Here is a 22,989-nt window from a genome sequence, read left to right on the forward strand (position 1 = left end):
CTTTGTCTAAATATGGTTATGATTCTTATGCCTATATAAGGACATAGTGATTTATACCTATATAAGGGCATGAATCGGGAAAATTATGATAGGGTCCTAAAGTGATACACAACAGCCTGTTTACAGCCGTAACACATGCTCCCATAGGGAAATGTCGGAATGCGACCGAATAGTTTTCGGTTGCATCCCAATCAGGCGTTTGAGACTGCCGACCGGAGGTTGGTCGGTCCTGTTTCTGAGACGGTTCACCTGACATCATAATATGCCTCTATGTTGTAATGTTTCCTCTTGGTATAATGGGCATTCATGGGTAGGATCGGCCGAGGTAGAAACACCACCATTCGTCATGCTTTTGTTTCTCAAGTTGCCTTCTTTCTTACAAAGTGACATTTGACATACATTTACTTGCATTGCTTAAATTTCCACTTCGTAGGTCCACTATCAAGACACCTTGAAAATTCCACGCAAGGGATAAAGTTAATTGAACAAATGCTGTTGCTTGTTGTTGTATGGTAGGCAACAAAGCAATCACAATAGGATAGACAATAGTGGCCTGACTGGGGCTACAGCATGGCAGCAGGGGTGTTGTTAATATATATACAAAAACAACAGTTGATGGACAGAATGCAGAACAATGTCATACATTCCCCCCAGTAGAGAGATCTGGGCCTAAATCCATCGCTTTTTTTGCTCACTATGCCGTTCCAGTTTGAACCCAGCCTAATGCAAATCAGTCTTGACCCTATGCCTCATGGGAACAGTCCAGCCCGAACTGCCAAGCTAGGTCCTCCCTGGACTGAAAACAAGCATCCTAGGACCGGTTTCGGGGTTTCACTCCTCTTCATCCAGGGTAGCTTGATTCCAGTGGCATGGAGAGCACGGGACCCACGTCTGGGCATACCCGTACCACTCGGGGTGACAAATGCAACAACAACAGTTGATGGATAGAATGCAGAACAATGTCATACATTCACCCCAGTACAGAGATCGGGGCCTAAATCCATAGTTTTTCTGCTCACCATACCATTCCAGTATTAACCCAGCCATATGCAAATCAGTATTGACCCTGTGCCTCATGGGAACAGTCCATCCCGAACTGCCAAGCCAGGTCCTCCCTGGACTGGAAACAAGCATCCTAGGACTGGTTTCAGGGTTTCACCCCTCGTCAGCCAGGATAGGTTGATTCCAGTGGCATGGAGAGCACGGGACCCACATCTGGGCATACACTTACCGCTCAGGGTGACAAATGCAACAACAACAGTTGATGGACAGAATGCAGAACAATGTCATACATTCACCCCAGTACAGAGATCGGGGCCTAAATCCATCGTTTTTCTGCTCACCATACCATTGCCAGTATTAACCCAGCCATATGCAAATCAGTATTGACCCTGTGCCTCATGGGAACAGTCCAGCCCGAACTGTCAAGCCAGGTCCTCCCTGGACTGGAAACAAGCATCCTAGGACTGGTTTCAGGGTTTCACCCCTCGTCAGCCAGGATAGCTTGATTCCAGTGGCATGGAGAGCACGGGACCCACATCTGGGCATACACTTACTGCTCAGGGGGACAAATGCAACAACAACAGTTGATGGACAGAATGCAGAACAATGTCATACATTCACCCCAGTACAGAGATCGGGGCCTAAATCCATCGTTTTTCTGCTCACCATACCATTCCAGTATTAACCCAGCCACATGCAAATCAGTATTGACCCTGTGCCTCATGGGAACAGTCCAGCCCGAACTGCCAACCCAGGTCCTCCCTGGACTGGAAACAAGCAACCTAGGACTGGTTTCAGGGTTTCACCCATCTTCAGCCAGGATATCTTGATTCCAGTGGCATGGAGAGCACGGGACCCACGTCTGGGCATACCCGTACCACTCGGGGTACCACGCTATACTGAACGTGAAAGGTGCGAGCAATGTATGCTGCTATGGGCGTTCTACCACAACATTCATTGTTTTTATTGGTGTTCCATATTTACTAGGGTGGCATAAATATGTGGCATTGCAAAATATAAAACCAGGGAAAACCTAGTCTTACCCTTGCAAAACAAGGATAAATGCTTCATTCCTCCTCGTATTTGCTGTTTCTATGGGTGCTGCGTTGTGCAGCACCCAGATAAACAGAAAATAACACAATGATTGTATATGTGCAGGAAGGTGTCCATCCCTGCACAGAAACAATCATTGTTAAAATAACGAGTTGCAACTTCTATGTGTGCTAGTCAATGCAGCACACGCACACATATAATCAGTAATCACTATTTCAGATTGTTTAGGCTCAGGAAGCGACACCTTCCTACAGGTAAACAATCTTCCCCTGGAACGCAGACACCCTTGCACTATTGTGCAAGGGTGACTGCTTTGGCACTAGACAGCTGCAATTGGCACCAGTGCAGGAGGAAATTGCAGGGCTGCTCTGTTTTATTGTAAATATGCTTCACCCCTGCAATTCAGTTGTGGTGAAGCGTGGCGTTAAGCCTACAAGGCTAATACCACACTTCATCACCTCATTGTAAATATGCCCATAGATCAAGTCATGGTTCTGCCTTATCATGGAAGAGGTGATATCCATGTCATGCACACCCAGAATGGGATCAACAACATACTAGACCACTCATCACAAACCCTCATTAGCAGAACCAACATACATGAACTAAGGCACTCATTAGTGGCAAGGTGTCCTAGAAGGCATCTGTGTCTTCATAAGCATCATAATCCAGGGATTATGTCTCCCTGGGTTTATAATGGGTATCCAGCTAGAACAGAAGAAATAGGAGTATTGATCAGTCATCATGTAGCACATATACAATGGCTTAGCATTTGGTCATCTTCAGAAGAAAGCTACTTATTTGTATAACGTGTGGATACATTTTTCAAAGATGAAGGGGAGTAGAATGAATGACTCACACACAAGACATGCTCACTGCAGAATTGTGTAGTAAAAGACAATCTGGAAAAAAATAGTTGCTTCTCTTGTCACTACAATTTGGGAGTGGCAGTCACATCAAACCTTGATTAACCATCTATTCAGAAAAGACCAAACCTACGTCACTTGTATTTATTTTTTATTTGACTCATTTGTATGGCGCAACAAATCATTCCCAAGGGGATCACTCGGCGCCTGAGAAGAGAGACCTAATATTCAGTGAAGTCTTTAGAATAGCCAGGTCTTGAGCATTTATTTTAATTGAGATAAATTGGAACAGGTACGTATTTGTTCAGGGAGCTTGTTCCAGTGGCTAGGGGCCAAATAAGAAAACGCATGGCCACCCATTTTAGTCTTCCTTATTCTCCGCGTACAGAGCAAATTACGGTTGCTGGTTCTCAATTGTCGTATGGGTAGATAGGGTTTAATTTCATTAGTCAGATAAGTAGGGCCAGTTGTGTATGTCAGATAATGCAAGGTCTTGTATTGATCCATCTCACAAGCACATCAGACTCTGAGACTTCAGTCTACCTTTGCGTCTTTCATAATTGGATATATGTTAGCAATTGCTATATAGCCGACGCTGGTAGTGTTTTTGGTGTGGTCTACTTGTGATGCCACATGACAACAAATTAAACTGTGATGCTGTACAAAATAAGGTGACTTATGCCACCTTGTTAATATGGCCCTTAACACTGCATTGTACTACAGCAAAAGGGTAGGCAATAGGTATATCTCTGGGGATTGAAACACTATGTGCAATATATTGTGACCCAAAACATGAATATCAAGTCTGTGTCTATCTCAGTTAAACAACTTCAAGTAGGAGGTGTAATGATAAACCTACAAGATCAAAAATTACCATGCTACATGTCATGTGTTCAACATAGGCCTACTTAAATGTGGAGCACATATATTTGCATGATATTGGTTTGGCAAACTCATTTATGTGCAGGAAGGTGTCCCTTCATGCACATCGTACTTCATCACTACACAATGAAGTACACTATCTATGTGTGTGACATGTAGCTACAGATATAAAAGTTTCAATGCAACCGTCCATGTTGTTAATATGCAGGAAGAGACACCTACCTGCTCTTTAAAAATATTTCCCTGCAACACAGCCACCCTTGCACAATGCTGCATGACTGGCTGGGTATATGCTAGTCCGCAAAAATGTGCTCAAACACTCTGTGAAATGCCTGTTTCCAACGTGACCTATTGACATTGAAAACAGAAGTGTACATGAAGCACACAGTGTAAAACCAAGCAATATTTGAAATGGACTCCCCACCTTACCTGCCAACGAATATCTCAAGGTTGTCCAAGAGGTCTCCCTCACAGCCAACGCAATCATGCCATTGATGTTTAAGCTGGGGGACAGTCCTGTCAACACCTAAGACCCTCAGTATGTGGTGGCGGATGCGCTCCCACCCCATTTTCCAAACCTTAACATTATATGCCTGCAGGAACTGTCTCCCACATCCAACCATTTTGAGGAGGTAAAATTGAATCAGTCAGACAAATGCCCCAAATGCTCCCTCCAACATCCTCACATCCCTACCTTATCCCAACATCCTATTATGATAAACAAACCACTGTATGAAATGATAACCCCACCTAAATGAAAATAAACTGACAAGATACTACTTAAATAACCCACTAGACAAACACCTGACAAAACTAGACTCAAAACACAAAAGACTTAACAAAAAAGTGATTCTGTACTGGACAGGGACAGTTGGGACAGCACACTACAGACCACAAGTACAGTTTTTCCACAGAAATTCAACTCACACCTCCAAAAAACCAAGCACCTCAAAAGACACTAACAGTGTGAGTGAAAGTGAAAGTGTGCAGCACAAATCCAGGAAACAGGATGCATGATAACATCACTTCCTGTGAGTTTATGACCCTTTTTGTGAGTTAGTGTGAATTTCTTCCCTGCTATTATTTAAACAAGAATTTGTAAATGCAGTATCTTTGAGGGTGCTTTATGTAGCTCTAATTGAAAAATTAACGCTTATGTGAAAAGCTGGAAAATAATTGTCTCTATGTATGCTAGGTGATCAGCAAATGTACTATATTTCATGCTATTGCATTCCTAACAACATTATATGGCTATGGCATGTGACCTGTGTTGTGTATGTGTCTTTCTATAATATCAGAAAATAAATCTGAACTGTCAACATGCCACACATTAATGCAGAGCCATATATATTAATTTTTGATAGGCAATGCATGCATTAGAGGTACTGATACATATTACCACAGGTTGTATGGGTGTCTATATATTACGCTGTTACATAGCCCATTGCTGTACGGTTTATACCACTGTAATAGGGGTGAGACACACACTAACTGATACAACAAGCATTGACTACTTGTATTGAAGATTCATATTAATGTATACAATGCAAATGTTGACTACAGATTCTCATTGGAGTATTTGCTTAGGTGGTGGCAATGAAGTGAAGATTTACACTGGTTTCTGCAAAGACACTCAACGTGGCTTAACGCCACTTTGTCCATGATATCTGTGCCACACCACTCCAATACAGTAACTGGTTGTGACATTGGTGTGGAGTAGGACAGTTCAGCACAACTTGCAGAACTTTTGAGGCTTGTCCAGAATGATACTTGTGGGGCTGTGTGGACTTTGACTACTCTGTCAACTCAACAATAGAAAGCCAAGAAGAGTTGACATGTAATATGTCTTTGTGATTTACATATATTTCCATGTGTGCTACATTAGGAAGCACATTTGAAAGAGGACATTCTACTTTCATTATAATTTTATGGTGGAAGGGGCCTGTCATTCAAAAAACATTCAAATGCAGACCATTCACACTTTGTTGATGGCACATGTGCCGGCACATGGACTGCCCTGATGGTTGGACACCTCCACAAGGGCATACACATGGCAACCCCAAGTATTTTTGTTACACCTGCCCCATTCCTGTGGCTTAAGACAAGATAAAGCACTATGTGAATGAATGTTACACAACACCTGACTCAGGCCTTTCCTCATAGTTTTCCCATAACAAAGGTACATCTTAAAATGATGTGTCAATATGTGCAGCAACATGCATTCACCATTTTATTAGCATACTGAAAGGTGAATGCTATGTATTTTGCATTGTATCATCATTCTTAAAACTACTTTTCTGAGCCATTACATATGTGGGTACAGTCTCAGATGTCTACATCTGCTTCAGCATCGTCACACAAAGTATGTTGCAGCGTAAGAGCTCCTGCAACATCCTTTGCATCCCCCTTTTATGCAGAGTGGAGCAAGTGCATGTGCCTAACATTGATTGCAACATTATGTCACGTTATGTTGCTTAACGTCACTTTTCAAATTGGGAAAGTGTGAGTTTTACATCAAAACAGTGCTGAAAGTGACATTCTTTTTGTAGTATGCACTGGTAAATAAGGCCATGAATGTTGTAGGCAGACGTTATACCTGTCCTTTTACATGTGATAGGATTTTGATTTGTGTCCTGCATTCCTTAGGTATTTTTGGCCTGTGTCCCACCATGTGTCTGAGGCCATATGTGCATGAATGTGTGAGTAGGTGGAGGGATTGGATGATGTGACACTAATTTACGTGTGTGTTCATGAGTATTGTGTACATTCCTGTAGAGATACAACAGTATTTGAAATGACCATTTCATATATGATGTATATTCGTATTTGCGTTCAACTGTGCTTGCAAATAGAGTGATATGTTGACATGTGTAGTTGTAACTAATACCTAGATTACACACATTGGGGCCGATTAGGATGGCGGACGGACTTGCGTCCGTCCGCCACCCTTGAGGAGGAGGGAACGTCCGCAGGGGCTGCGGCGTTCCCTCCGTGCTGATTAGGATGTGACCGCCAGGGTGGCGGTCACATCCTCTATATTTAACATTGCGGCGGGTGCAGCTTCAAGCTGCACCCGCCGCAATGTTAAAAAAGCATGTTTTACATTTACATGCACAAAGCGGCCGGCACCGCACGGTGCCTGCTGCTTTGTGCACGCAAATGCAGGGGGGTACCATAGGTACCCCCCATGTGCACCCCCCACCCCCCATTCACCCAGGGGGCCCGCAACGGGCCCCCAAAGTGAATGTCCGTATGCTTTTCCATGGCGGAAAAGCCGCCGTGGAAAAGCATGTATTCACGAACATCCTAATATGGCGGACGGTGTCTCATAGACACCGCCTGCCATGTTATAGCTTTTCCGCCACGGTCGGAAGCCGACCGCGGCGGAAAAGCGGCGGACGGAATTCCAGACCCACCAGCCATCCTAATTTGGCGGTGGGTCTTTGGAGGCTCCGCAGCGGTTTTTCCGCATCCTCCAGGCCGGCGGACACTTCCGCCGGCCCGGAGGATGCGGAAAAACCGCCATCCTAATCGGCCCCATTATGTGTGAAATGTTGTAGTGGGATTCCAGAGGGAGATGACACCACTTCATTAAAACTTCATAAAACTCATCAAATAAAATAAACAAATAAATAAATCAAATAAATTGTGTTACCATGTCGTTTGTGGTATGTCTTACACAAATACATCAACCTTTGATGCTGTGATTCTTTGTCTGTAACTTGCATGTTTTGGACATGGTTGTTGGTATCCCTGACACATTTCACTCATTTGTCTATCAGATTTCTTTTGTTGGTTGTCAACACACGGTTTGTGTGATGGGATGCGGATAGTGTCAATTCACAACATTATTTGCCATGCAACACTCTTACTGGTGAACGTTGGATAGCCACACATTATTGACATTGCCATCTCATATGGCCTACGAATGGAATACTGATGCTTTAACAGTTGTTCCATTGCTAACCTATGTGTCAGTGTTTGTGCTGCTAAAATTATGACAATGTAAGGTCCGTACAGTATTGAAAGATGAATCATACACAGTGGTTGTAATGCAAGACATTTTCAAATTTGACATTCACCTGCAATTCTGGAAAATATGTGTATGATTGGTGTAAGATGCAGTTCCTGCACTGTATTTATTCATCCATTAGTCTGGCTCAACTATCATTTGATTCTTCAGCCTCCCCACCGTCAAGTTGATCCGGATCACCATTGTCATGTATCTTTGTGACTTTTGTCAAAAAAACATTCCAGTGCAACAGATTACACAGGGAGATTGCTTGTCAAAACTTTGGAATATATTTGAGCATTGTGGCCCCAGCTACATCAAAGCACCATGCACACATTAAATACAGGTACTGTGCACACGTAAGATCGAAGCAGTATTGGTAATGTGGTAGTTTTTGAGACAAAGAGAAATGTAAATATAATTGATTGCTTGAAGACAGTTTGTAGTGTTGAATATTAGTCTTTATTTCTTTTTTCTTTATTCGAAAAAACGCCAGCCGACACGTGTTTCATCACAGGTTAGAGACCGTGACTCATCAGGGCTGTAGTGGCGTGATCGATATCAAGTAGTCTTGGAGTGCGAGAATAATCCAATGGAAAGGAGGTCAGCAAGGGTGTGCTGAGTAGAGGTCCACCGTGCATTCGGGTGCGAATGCTACGGGCTGGGAAGGGTGGTAGTGCTCCTGGCCGTGGTTTGGCAGGGGATTAAGGAGCATGCAAACATTGTCTTAACTCCTAAACTCTTATGAGAAGGTGGACCTCATGGTGCTTAGGGCACAACACAGCAAGCACATTGGGCCCAATTCACCAAGGTAAACTGAAACGAAAGTCTAGCTTTACAACTTTTGGTATTCACAAAGAAAATTTTGGGGTGGTAAAGTTAGACATTTGTCTCAGTTAAAAGTACATTTTGATCTTAAGTTTAACTCTTTGGACGTTAGGTAGAAACCCACATAGGCCTAAGGCAATCTTCATAGATAACACCAAGCTGGACAGTGCAAATACCTACCCCTACCTGGGGATTGTCATAGACAATAAGCAATCATGGAAACAAGCCATCGAAACTAGGAAATTGCTGTTTACTAGGACAACAGCGGCACTAACTAGTTTATCTCGTAGACTGGGGAAGCGGCCTCCAACAGAACTAATACACATCTATAAGGCAAAATGCATAGCCACTGCAATCTAAGGGGTGGGGCTATGGGGCTATGGGGTTACGGGAAGGTTGACTCTATCCAAAATGTGGAAAATTCCTATCTTCTTGCATTACCGCAGGGCTCTGCAACTTCTTCCTGCCATATAGAGCTAGGCTTGCCTTTCCTGATGGATATAGTAAGAATCCAGCCTCTCTTGTGGCACCGAATATGGACATCCACTAAAACAACATTCTGTCAAAATCTTTTTCTGGATTGTCTTTCATTAGAAAATGCACACAAGATAGGCTGGATTGTTTACATCAAGAACTTTTTCTATGACCTGGGAATGGCAAAATATTTCCACACGCCCCCAGCAATTGCTGAGATATCAAGAAAAGCTCTTAAAACAACTTGTATGACACACTTAGAGCAGCTGCGTCTGAGCAACGAGGTGACAAAAAAAAGCGCACAACACTTGCTAATGGTTCAAACAACCTTGTTCATTCAGCCATACCTTAATTTTATTTTAACCAACTATGAAAGGTTACTCTTCACAAGGTTCAGAATGAACATTTTCCATCGCCTTGTCACCTTCCCCCGAACCAATGATTGGGCGAGAAGCTTATCCCCATGCCCCTGTGAAGAATTTTCCACTCAAACGACTATGCATGTTGTCTTGTTTTGTAAGTTTTACATAGTTCAAAGAAAGCATTGGATAATCCCTATTTTAAAGACAATGAGTCTACGAAGATGCCGCCCAGCATTTCTTCGATTACAATTTCTAGGGGAACAGTATATAGCGAACCAAGTAGCCAGATTTCTGAAATCAATGCTCAGATGTAGGGCAAATTTAGACCACAGTATGAACTTGATATCCTGATCATGTATCTGTAATTGTTTAATGTCATCCCCCATATTCAGTCTTTTTCTTTTTACCGACCCCGACAGCTTGTTATCTTTTTAACATATGTTAAGATTTATTTTATTTAATGTTGCTCATGTTCATATACATAGAACGTTTTTTTATATTTTTATGGTTAAACCACTGTTTTTATATGCACTTTTATGGTTTTTCTAATCTATGAAAACCAAATAAAGTAATTGATTCTGATTCTGAATTCTGGTCTTAGTTAAACTTAAGAGAAAAACTTAAGTTTAACTGAGACAGATGTCTATTTTTACTAATCGTAAATGCACTTTGTGAATACTGAAAGTCGTAAAGTTAGACTTTTGGCTCAGTTTATCTTTGTGAATCGGGCCCATTGTGTTTCTCTATGATGGCCCATATGCATTCAGTAGTTCCGATTCACAAAACAAATGTAGTATTCCAGGTCATGGATTAGTTGATGTCATATACTTTGCTAGGTGATTGCTCCGTGTGACACTCTTGATTGGAGCACTTAAGTTTTCCTGATTGTTCACCTAGATATTGGTGAAGTGATTGTTTATTAAACTACATCATGAGGTGAACATATAGGCGTCAAGCTATATGTGAAACTAAACTGTGAGGTGACATTATGTGAAGAAGTTGTTGATGATTGAATTCCTCCTCAATGTTGCAGCTGCAGAAGTGGAAGGTTGGCTCGGATCCACTTCTTCCTCCAGCTGAGGTGTATTTGTCATTCACAAATGTTGTGTAGTATACAACAAAGAGGTATTATATTGCATACCAAAGTCGGGCTATAAAGGAGCCTTCCACCTGACATGTCCAGGCACTGAAATCTTGATTTCAGAATTCCAAATGTTCTTTCTACTATGGCCCTTGTGTGGCCAGGTGCCATGTTGTAGTCTCTCTGTGCCTGTGTGTGTGCCACCTTAATGGGTGTCATCACACATGGCAATAGTCAATAGCCTTGGCCAGCTGAAGCAGAAAATGGAGAAAAGATACATGTCTATTATCATGATGTGTTAGCGGATTACACTATTTGACTTTGTGTCCTGTGTGCAGCATTCAACATTGACCTTCCACATGGCATGGTACAGACAAATAAGCTGCATTTAGCCATTAACATGCCTATTATTTACAGCATACACATCACTAAAATGCCATTAGCACGGTCCTGAGTAATACCTCCATAATGGTATAGTCAGGAAGTATGGCTACCTTTACACAAATGTGTTACTCATCATCCTTACGATCACATGACACATGGCAATAGCTGTAGGAGTTACTTCCATTTAATTTTCTGGATGTACGAGTTTCAATGGGTCAGTCATGGACATGAAAGCAGATGTTTTTGGCCTTGTGAGTTTTGATCTACACAGTGCAAACTGGCCATTTTAGGGACACCATACATTATGTACTACCTGTGTATTGTATTGAGGTTAGACATTAACATTGGCACAAGTATACTGTATACACTGCGAGGCAAGACACCTTGGTACAAGTGGTTGTCATATCTTTGAAACTGTTTGTTATCCATTCATTGTGTGTTTGCACTGGCACCTACAGTGCTGCTCACCAATGTGACACACACAATATACCCTTGTAGATGTTGTAATTAGTTGTGATAGGAGAAGTGTTGTGTGTATACAATGTTATGTGTACTGGCTGCATAGTCTGATCCTGTGGGTGAGAGCTCGGGTGATAATGTTTCTCTCAATTATTATCCTGTTGTTTACATTGTGTGCTATTTTTTTAATTAGTTTTGTTATGATGAGCAGCATTGTCTAGCATGGCTATTGCAGTACTATTGTCTGTGATTCATTTGCTTACCCATAGAAGTGTGTATTGTCATCTCTCCTCTTGCTCATAGGACCACCTTATGGGACACAGAGTTCACAAAGGGGATGAATTGCTTTCTCATTGCCTAGTTATAGCTGTTTAATATGAAGTGTGCTTCCATAAATGTCCAGGACAATATGTAGAGGGCTGAGCTAACCTGAATGCAGAGCAAAGTGTGGTATGTGCTTTGGTTTGACATACACAACATCCATGTTGTTCAGGCTCAAACATAATTTATCAATTAAGTATTTGCTTGACTGAGCTGATATATTGGTGCATTGTGGATGTCTTATCTTGGTGTATGGAGCTGACATTAGGTTATGCAATACATATGTCACAGCCTTGCAATATAAGCTGAGTTACTCACTCTTACCTTGATTTTACATTCACTACGTTATCCATGTTTGACAGGATAGCCTCATATCAAATAGACAACAACATACTTAGCGACCATATGCCACAAGAAATGAAAATTCAAGTGGCCTCAACACTATCCTTGGAGGTCGACAAACCCATCATTCCAGTAGTGACAATAAACCTTAAACGTATAAGGTGTAATTCAACTAATATAGAAACAGTAGTAACTACAGCTAAAGGAGTCCTTAACCCCTTCCACGCTGATGACGAGCTGGGCTCGTCATGGCGTAGCCTCCTCGCACGCTGATGACGAGCCCAGCTCGTCACGTAACATGCGCTTTTAAAAATCTCAGCGTACGAGCGGAATTCCGCCCGCACGCATGCGGTTAAGCAAGTACAAGACAACTTAAGTCAAATGTTGGAAAGTTGGGAAAAATTCATCTGTTCCCATGGCAACAAATTTTCAACCAAAACAGGGCCAAAACGAAAGAACGGAAACGACCCACCGATGACGATAGAAAAGAGCCCATTCTCTAAGAAACTGAAACTAACAATAAACCAATTATTACGACAACTCCGGAGAACACCAGGAAATCCGAGCTTGCAGCAGTCTCTTCGTGATACAAAGGCCCTTTTTAAGCGAAGAAGATGGACCAGGAAAACAACTATGAATAATGAATTTTGGGCTAAACTACTTTACAACGCAAAACACAGTGCCAAATTTTGGCAATCTGTAAATAAATTACATCGGCCAAATCACCCAGGAATCAACTCTCAGATTACTGAAGAGGCCTGGGTAGATTTCTTTTCTAACCATTTTAACGACACAGAACAAATAGCTACACACCCCAAACTTCCGGGATCTGAGAGCTCAAGCAGAATCGCAAAGGAGCAAACACAACATCGCCCACCTTCATTTGAGGATAGAGAAAGAGCAGTGCTATCCCAACAATAACGGGTAACAACCTCCGCACAAAAGGACACACGGAGATTAGAAGAGGGGCACTCTAGCCAACCAGCCCAACTGATAAAGAAACTAATAGCAAGGGGCAGACTGGCTGGAGCACCTGGCCCCAATGGCATTTCGCCAATGTTGTTCAAAAGCGACCCGGACTACTGGAGCACCGCACTTGAACCTGTCTTTCAGTACGCAGTCAGAAACTCCACAATTCCTGATTCATGGAGAGGCTCAATTATAAGTCCAATTTATAAACAATGTGCGAGGTCTGTGCCTGATAACCCTGATTGACATCGAGGCCAAATACTTTGCAGGGCTCCTCGTAAATGATCTAGCCACTTGGGCCTAAGAGAATCACATAATACCGTCTACGCAAACAGGATTTCGGAAAGGACAAGGTACAATACCTAAAATATTGGCCCTGACCTTACTCATAGACGCAGCTAAACAGGGAAAATACCCGCTTTTTCTTTGTTTAATAGACTTTGTTACAGCATTCGATCACGTCGACCGAACAAAGCTTTGGCAAAAACTAGATGGCTGGGGATCCCTTCAACTCTCCTGTACCAACTAAGGAACCTCCACACTAAAACATGGGTCAGGGTGGGGCTCGGCGAAGTTTTACATATATCAAAACAAATTCTTACTACAAAAGGGCTTAAACAAGGGTGCGTTCTAGCCCCCCCTGTTGTTCAATCTTTTCCTAGCGGGTCTTCCGGGGGAGCTGAACAGCTGTGCAGCCCACGCACCAAAATTAGGGAATTTTATTCTGTCAAACCTGTTATACGCGGAGGACCTAGTCCTGATAAGTAGGACCCCAATTGGACTCCCGCACTTACTGAACGTAACCTATAGAGTCTCGCAAGAAAATGCACTAAAAATAAACTTCAATAAAACAAAAATGATGGCAGTCAATTATCGCAAGAAGAAGTACCTTAATTGGTTTCTTGACGGACATGGTTTGGAACAAGCAGTAAGTTACACATACCTAGGGGTAATACTGGATCAAAATAATTCATCGAAACCACAAATAGAATCCTTGCAGAGAAATTGGGTAATGACCTACCTAGCCATAAAACCCCTAAAGAGGCTTTTACCGGATCTGAAGTTTGACCCTTTGCTAAGGGTTCTGCAAGCTAAACTCCAGCCAACAATAACCTAAGGGAGCAAAGCACTGAAGGGAAAAGATGCAACAACCCTTGACAACATAATATCAAACTCATATCGAGCAATCTTTCAACTCCCCAGAATGGTCTCCCCGGCCCAAATATGATTGGAATTTGGGCTACAAAAAGAGGTCTTTGGAACGCATGGGAGCATACGTGAAATGTTGGCATAAGATCAAAACAGACGAAAAAGGAAACCTGAATGACCAACTTTGGATGGAACTTTCTCACCCAAGAAAATCACCAGCTAGTCTATACCTCCAGGAATCTATTATAAACTTGGGTCTAACAGACTTGTGGAACGTCCTGACGAATCATTTCATATTTAAAAAAACGTAACAAAAGTAACCTGCTTATTATCCACAATAGAGGATAAAAAAACATTAGCCAAATGATCGCACGGCTGGACGATCCCAAACACATACAAAACGCTCAAACCCCAGCTTTACTTGAAAGTAGGAATAAAACATCAAGGAAAAATTTCTAAAACTCCGGCTGGGGGTTGGGCCCTTTAATCAATTCATGCCACCTTGGGAGAGAAAGGGAGGAGTCCAGCCTTGCAGTTTATGCGGCAGTGGTGCCGAGGACGTAATTCATATGCACCTGAATGAATGAATGAATGAATTGTGTCTTAAATCGCGCTAACTTAGCCCAATGGGCGTCAAGGCGCCTAAAATAAAGGAACAAGCCAGGTCAGACAGCAATATCTCATTGGTAGGCTCTGATGAAGTACCAAGTTTTAAGGGCCTTTTTAAACAGGTCAATGGAGGGAAGGGTTTTGATCTCCACCGGAAGGGAGTTCCAAAGCTGAGGAGCGGCAACAGAAAAAGCTCTCGCTCCCCATCTGGTCAGCCTAGCGCGGGGCACTACCAATTGGTGTAGCCCGGCCGATCGTAGGCATCTCGTGGGTACATAGCGGGTAAGCAGGGTACCAAGTGCGTCCACAGGGCCAGCCGCAAGTGCTCTATATGTGAGACATAGGAGCTTAAAGGAGATTCTAAACTGGACGGGAAGCCAGTGAAGATCTCTCCTGGCAGTGGTGGCAGATGATGCTATGGGAAGGGCCAGGACGAAGCGCGCTGCGGCGTTCTGTACAGTTTGCAGTCGATGGATGAGGCCTTTGTTGGACTCCACATAGAGAGAGTAACAATAATCAAGCCTGGAGCCAAGAAGAGCAATCGCAATCTGTTTGCGCGCCTGGAAGGAGAGATAGTGGAGAATTCTTTTTAAGATCTTGATGACACCCCAGCAAGTGGCCACTGTCCTATTCACTTGGAGCGTCATGGAGAGTGAAGTGTCAAAGATGACGCCGAGATTTCTGGCCGATTGGGAGGGAGTGGGGCAGGTGCCGAGAGATGAAGGCCACCACTCGCTCGACCACACGTGTTGGTCTTTACCGAAGACCAAGACCTCTGTCTTGTCGCCATTCAGCTTTAGGGAGTTAACGATCATCCACTCCGCCACACGCTGCATGCATGACCTAAAGCTGAATGCGGATGTACTGACAGAGTGGGCCAGCGACACCATGATCTGGGTGTCGTCGGCGTAAGACACCACCTCCATCCCCTGCGATCTTACTAGTCTAGCAAGGGGGGCCACGTAGATGTTAAATAGGGTCGGGCTAAGGGCCGACCCCTGAGGCACCCCACATTGCAATGACTTGGCAGGGGAGAGGAAATCTCCAAGCATGACTCTCTGTTCTCTGTCATGGAGAAAGGAGTTAAGAAGACTCAGGGCCGGTCCAGTAACCCCTGCCTCCCTAAGCCGAGATGTTAAAATGGCGGGAGACAGGGTATCGAACGCAGCCGTGAGGTCTAATAGGACCAGCACTGTAGTTTGGCCAAGGTCAACTTTGCGGCGAATATTATCCACCACAACAGTGAGAGCGGATTCGGTGCTGTGATGTTTTCTGAATCCGTGCTGAGAGCTATCAAGATACACACTAGGCTCAAGGAAGGTGGAAAGATGTGTATTAAGGTGCGCTTCTAACATCTTTGCCGGGGCTGGGAGTAAGGAGATCGGCCTAAAATTTTTAAGGAGGCCCGGGTCCAGGGACGGTTTTTTAAGGAGAGGCTTCACTATAGCCTTCTTCCACACCGGCGGAAATACACCCTGGACAATAGCCCCGTTCATGATTTCCAGCAGAGGCGGAAGGATGCTGTTTCTGCACTCCTTTAACTTTTTTAATGGTACAGGATCCATTGGGGAAGAGGATTTGGTCCTGTCTAGCAGGAGATTAAGTCCTGCTATATATGTATGACCTGTAATATGCTAAAAGATATAAGGATCACCCTGTTAAAGCCAGCGTTCAAACAGTATGGAGTTATATCGTGCAGACAAGCGGTAATGTTGTGTTTCAACCCTGTGCTGGTCCAGCTAAATTGCTGGCTAACTAAATACCTTGATATAACTGCAAAAAGATTGAAACACTGGACCGAGTCGCCTAATGACTACTTACTAAAATAACTGATATAATCTCTATAAGAACGAAAACAGTCGAAACAATACTTACAGTAACATGATTAATGTACAGAATGTTTTAATAATTTGCACACTTTTTTAACGTCTCGTAAAAATTGTATTACTCATTTTAATTACCGTTGCTGTCAAAAAGTTGGGAATCCTTTTCGTTTTATTGTTTTTTTAAAAATGGTAAGGTATTTACATTTTTTTGTACACGATGGCTTAATTATTCAGGCATAATAAATAAACTTCAAACTTCAGTAATACACTCTTACAGTATGTGATACGGGTTACAGGAACTAATCATGCCGTATATGAGGATGAACCCTATACTTCTGTGTCTTCAGCTAAGATTCTGGAGGGTGACACACCCACAACCGGCCCTGGCAAAGTGCTCGCTTGGCCCCCCTCCCCACTCGGGGGGGTGGGGGTTGGAGGTGCTGCCGAGCTCTTTGCCGGGCCGGTTTTTGGCCGATTTTGCAAAAACGGCCCTGTAACAAAAATGGCCCCCAGGGGCCCAAAACCGGCCCCCACCCGTGTGGCGCACCGGGGGATTGCCCGGTGCCGACTATGGCCAGTCCGGCCCTGGACACACCCCCTCAACACTGTGAAATGAAGGCACTACATTGGAGGTGTATGTTGAGGTGTGGTCTCAAGATATCTTGAGTGTAGAGAGCTAACAAATAATCCATGCACGACAATGATGCCATTTGCAAAGTGTGTGATGTCCTTTGTTTTGGGTTGCCTTACTGATTACCTATTGGTATTTGAAACTCTCAGCATTATTTCTTCCCATGACCATGTAGTGGGACAATGCCATGTCCTCATCCATAGCATCACGCTAAATGACAGTCCTTCATCCCATGAGACTGGTTTCTGTGGCCCACAATGTCTTATTGAATGTCAACATGAATAATGGCATGGCGTAGGGTAGCGCACGCTATACCTGATTAAGCATGGGAGATTGTGACAGATTTGTTTAACATCCCATTCTTAAGTGTCATCTATGGCAGTACTGACATTGTAAAGCTAAAGGAGAAACTTAACGACAGTGGCAACATTTTATATTAGGCTACAATTGTGAATCAGACGGTTTAGGAACTGTGACCCACAAAACAGGGATTATGAACACGTGATGAATAACCTTTTGTTAGTTACAAAGACGTGGCAACAGCAGCGCAGAATGATGAAAGAAAGAAAATGAATGTGAAAGGTAAGGTAATGGAAGCAGGATAAACCTCAGATGCACATGCAACGTAGGTCATCGTTTACTAATAGGAGTGTGAGGAATGTAAACACTAAAATTCGCAAAATGGTTTAGGTAATACCCATTTTAGTACAAATATGATTTTATGTGATTACCAAACAAATTATACTCAGGGCCCGATTACGATCTCGCAAGGAAAGCAGTCTGCACGGCTCGGATCGGAGGGCTTTCCAAGCGAGAAGTGCGCCTAGAGTCAGTACGATCGAGTATGATGCTGCTGTATGTTTACTGACTCAGTTCGCTCAAACTTCCATTGAATTCTATGAACGCCCGTGTACAGGGTGGGGAAAAGTGTACACCCTGTGGCGGGCATCCCATGGTGTCCACCACACTGTGCATACCTGGATTGGGAGACCCATGGACACACCTCCTTGACAGATTTGGAGGGCCCTGGGTGAAGGAGTGGCAGCTACGGTCCTCTGAAGTACACTACCGACAGTCTCACTGAGAACGAGGTGAAGCAGCTGTCGGAATCGTTCATCGTACTCACTCGGTCAGAATACACTCAAAGCGCCGCACGATTTGGCTACGAACAAGTCGTACGGACAGGTTCAGGTCCTGGAAACTATTCGGTCAGAGCGTACACCATCTTCGCAACGTACTTGGTCATTCTGACCTATGTACGATTCGGTCATAAACAAGGGCTATGATTTGGATCTGGGAAAGCTAAATACGATTTGGTGGCCTTACGAACAACATCGGAATCGGGCCCTAAGTTGGAAAGCGGACCAATCAGATTTAACATGGAAATGAGTGATGAGTAGAAGGGCAAGTGAATGAACATAGGAAAAAGTAAGATTTGATGAATGGAAGGAAAAAAGGGATTGAAAGAAGGTAAGAAGGGACGATGTAAGGTTTGGAGGTAGATTATTCGACTGCAAAGTAGAAAACAATGATAAATTGTGAAGCAGCTTAAGAAAATTGAAATGTGGACAATGAGGAGTGAAAAAAGCGAGGAGGTGAACACAATGTTGAGGGAATGGACCAAAGTGTGGTACGACTTTGAAAAGTTTATATTGCACATGGAATTGGAGGAAATGAATAAAATGTTGTTAGGAGATCCCTAGTTAAATTAGGTAAGGTATGTAGTAAGCAAATGTCACTGCTGAATGTGCACTTTTAGCATTTTGTTTGAACAGTACAGCTGCAATATCGTGTAGCATTGGACTAAGGGGAGCTGACTTTACAGACACTTAAATGAGAAGTGTTAACCTCAATGACTTTTGGAAGATATGTATTCCTTGAGTGACAACACGGGTTGTAATCAATTTCCAGCCTATTCCTTTGGCAGGACTAGTTACATATATGTTGTACTTTACATTTTATAATTGTGTATTACAGTTCAAGTTGTACTTACCAACTAGCAGTCCATTTCCATAGGTGCCATTCTGGAACCACTGGTTGGTGACAGACTGGCAGAAGATAAACGGATCAAGGACACTGCCAGGGTACTTGGCCACAGCATTCAGGAACACACCAAGATGGTCAACTTTTGTCTGCAAATTCATGGAGTAGGTGTGCTTCCTGTTCTGGAGATGTGGGCAGTTTCTGCAGGAGGCACAATTTGCACATGGGTGCAGTCCCTTGCCCCAACACATGTGGAAAACCAGCACTTGCATAAAAGCTTTGTTAATTGGTATGTTGTTCTTGCACAGTGTTGGGGAAGTGTAGATACTGTGGGGTCAGACTGATGATGGCATCCATGACAGTGGGTAGGAACCTGGAGAAGGATGTTTGAGATGTTTTTTTAGCGACGTTCAAGAAAATACTTGTAAATATTGTGCTGTGTCTTTTGCTGGAGTTTTAATGCCAGAACACCTACCTTGCGTCTCATTTTTGGTAAGTCATGCTAACAGGAGTGGTGCTGTTGTAAATTCACATTTACACAAAAAAAATGCCATTAACTGGAGTTAATGGCAACTTGTAAATATGACAGTAAAAAAAGCAGCGGTAGAGTCAAACAATTTACACTATGGTGGCATTAATTCCCTGTAAATATGCCCCATGGAGCCTTGAACACTACTCCCATATTCCTGTCCTTTGTTCTTCATAAAGATCATTTGTCCTTTCCAGCTCTTCCTTGCCTAACTATCTCTAAAACACAATGTGCTTTTCACTAACTAATGAATGCCTTTGATCTGCACCTGCAGAGGAGAAAAACTTGCGGAAAAGCAACTTTAACCTTAGTATTAAATGTCTCAACTGTAAACTTAAGGCCTCAATCATGCTAAATTAACAATTTCTTTTAAAGGTTTTTTAATTCTACAACCTACATATAAATTATACTGTACTCGTATGTGTGGCAGAATAAACTATTTAATGTATTGTTAAACATAAATGACAGCTGGTCACAATTCATAAATAAAACATTAAACACACATATGATTCTTTCTCACTAATCCCTGGCAAATGAATGGCATTAAATGTATTTTAGCACACCACCGTACAATCTAAACCTATAGAAGATTAGTATCAGCATTCCAGATGTCTTTGAAAAAGAAACATTAATAAGAACACACACAGATGCACTTTCTATACCTTTATCACAACTTGTCTCTTTAGTGTTATTGTTTTACATGAGTACATATGGCCAAATGTAAATATATATGTGGCCAAACCACAAGTTAAATGATTGAGCAAAAATTATGCTACAACAGTAGTCCAGGCTGGCCACATTCTTGCAGACTGATAGTTTCACTCATTTTTTTGATGGGGTGTTATAATTCTGGTCATGAGAAGATGGACGTTGATGCCCTTGACCACAGCATGTGTTTGGGAAAATTAGGTTGAGTTTGAGTGAAAGACAGATTTTATGTTCTTTGCTGCAGTGTGGGCGGACTCCAAGGTTGTGGGTCACATAAATGAGTTCACAACATATTTGGTGATGTCCAAGGCATTTATTTCTATCTTGTTACCATTAAAACAGCAGTCCTCCTTTATTCAGTTAAAATGTAAAAAGTGACTAAAAGCATGTCTAAACCGGGAGTATTTTTATATATGTTTAATGGTCACTTTGCACAGAATGACAAGAAAGAGAGGGCTTTTACAGTGCTTCAAACAAAGGCAACAAAGTAACACATTAGGGCTGTCAGCCTGTAAAGACTCCCTATGTGACAGCCTTGGATTATTTTTCTGTTGATGAGAAATTTTGGGCATGTACAGCTTTTTCATAGATTTAGCAAACTAAAATGATAAATGTGTAAAGAGTGTGGAAAAACATGCAACCCATCTTTTATACATGCTTTATGTGAAACGCGGTGGCAGCATCAAAATATACAACATGTGACAGCATTTTATTAAAAAAATTCTTGTTTAATCCTAGCAGATACTCACTTTACACATACCTTTAACTGTGTTTGTAGTCAGGGGCAACGCATTAAATAGGGCGTTGAGGCTCCATCCCATGCCGTATTTCCTTGTTTCTACTTTCTTTTAAATGTTTTATTGCAGGCACTAATATTGAATTGTCTCTGACCCTCATTCTGTGCAAGGCTCAGGCACACTCACAGGAACATATGCTCTGTGCATATGCCATTCTGGCTTGTATCCATGCAGCTCAGGCTGTCTTTGAACTGCAATTCTATGGGGCCATACCTCCTTGTGATTTGAGGCAGCCACACTATTTGAACACACGAGTAGGGCTTCAGCCCCATGCTTCCCAATCAGCGAGGATGCACCTTCAAAGCGGCTGCTCTGTTTTGCACAGGAATGCACTGCCCCCAGGGCAATGCGAGTTCATGGCTGCCCTGGGGGCAGTGCATTCATGGTAATACAGCACATTTTCATTGCTTATGCTGGGCACACCTTTTAAAAGGTGCGCCCGAAGCAAACAATGAAAATGCGCCTTTAGTGTAATATGGCCCAGGAGGAGCACTCACATGTGCCATCTTTTAGGTGACGCACTGTCAGTGCATCTCCTGAAAGCTTCTTTGCCTCTGTGCCCACATCTGTTATGTGCAAAAACAACAATTGATGGACAGAATGCAGACAAATGACATACATTCTCCCCAGTACAGAGATCTGGGCATGAATACTTTGTTTCTTTGCTCACCATGCTATTCCAGTTTAAACCCAGCCATATGCAAATCAGTCTTGACCCTGTGCCCAATGGGAACAGTCCAGCCCGAACTGCCAGGCCAAGTCCTCCCTGGACTGGAAACAAGCAACTTAGGACCTGTTTTGGGGTTTCATCTCTCTTCAGCCAGGATAGCTTGTCTCCAGTGGCATGGAGAGCACAGAACCCACGTCTGGGCATACCCGTCCCACTTGGGGTGACAAATGCAAAAACAACAATTGATGGACAGAATGCAGAATAGTATCATACATTCCCCCCAGTACAAAAATCTGGGCCTAAATCTATTTTTTGTGTAGGAGCTAGGGAGGCTCTGGTGCTCACCGCAAAACCGAGCATCGCTGTTTGGGACTTTTCTGGCCCGGGATGGCAGGAAGCAACAGGAAGTGGCTGAGAGAAGGGATAAAAAAAACAGCAGCCCAGGCAAAGAGCAACCGGTTGGAAAACCTCAATGCAAGCAGTACTCAAAGTCCGGTTGTCGAGAGCCTCATTATCAACCAAACTCCTGTTTTTTTGGGGGGGATCGCTGCTGGGCGGCTCTGGAATAAATACAGAGGATACAAGGAGTAGTAAGGACACTTTTTAGGAGAAAAGAAGAGAAAAGGAAATCTGTTGCATTGGGCAGCGTCACCTCCTAGTACTCAAGCAGGCTTGCTACTTCTGAGACTCGCTTTTCACGGTGCCAATGGAGATCCACCATATTTCTCTCCAAGGGATAAGTGCATGTGCTGTGCTGCTTGTTTGTGCATGGGTCTTTTGTACTACTTGGTAGAGGGTCGTTGGGGGAGTTATAAGCGCTAAAGCTGTTTTTCTCCTTTCCTGGTATTCTCTGGCAACCGATCACGAGAAAGTGGTAGAACGTTTTTCCGGGTCTCTCAATATGCAAAATGTTTCCAGAAATACAGTTGCATCCCATCTTGTATTCCCAGTTCTGGCTCAAAGGGCCCAGACTAACTGAGCAGCAACTTTGAGGAAAGACCTGGGATTACTGACGGAAAAGTCTGAGATGGCCACAGCAAGAAACAAGGCTG

The 22,989-nt window shown here is 43.1% G+C and overlaps 1 protein-coding gene across 1 annotated transcript in view; it reads right to left on the reverse strand.

Annotated features, from left to right (window-relative positions):
• LOC144752551 (uncharacterized) overlaps positions 1 to 22,989 on the reverse strand; it is a 125,176-nt gene that overhangs the window by 90,183 nt on the left and 12,004 nt on the right. The window contains exon 2 of the mRNA XM_078640448.1: positions 19,244 to 19,415. Within this exon, the coding sequence (XP_078496574.1) occupies positions 19,244 to 19,415 (172 nt within the window). The remainder of the gene's footprint in view (positions 1 to 19,243; positions 19,416 to 22,989) is intronic.

Source organism: Lissotriton helveticus, chromosome 5_1, assembly GCF_964261635.1.
Source record: "Lissotriton helveticus chromosome 5_1, aLisHel1.1, whole genome shotgun sequence".
Classification (NCBI taxonomy): Eukaryota; Metazoa; Chordata; class Amphibia; order Caudata; family Salamandridae; genus Lissotriton; species Lissotriton helveticus.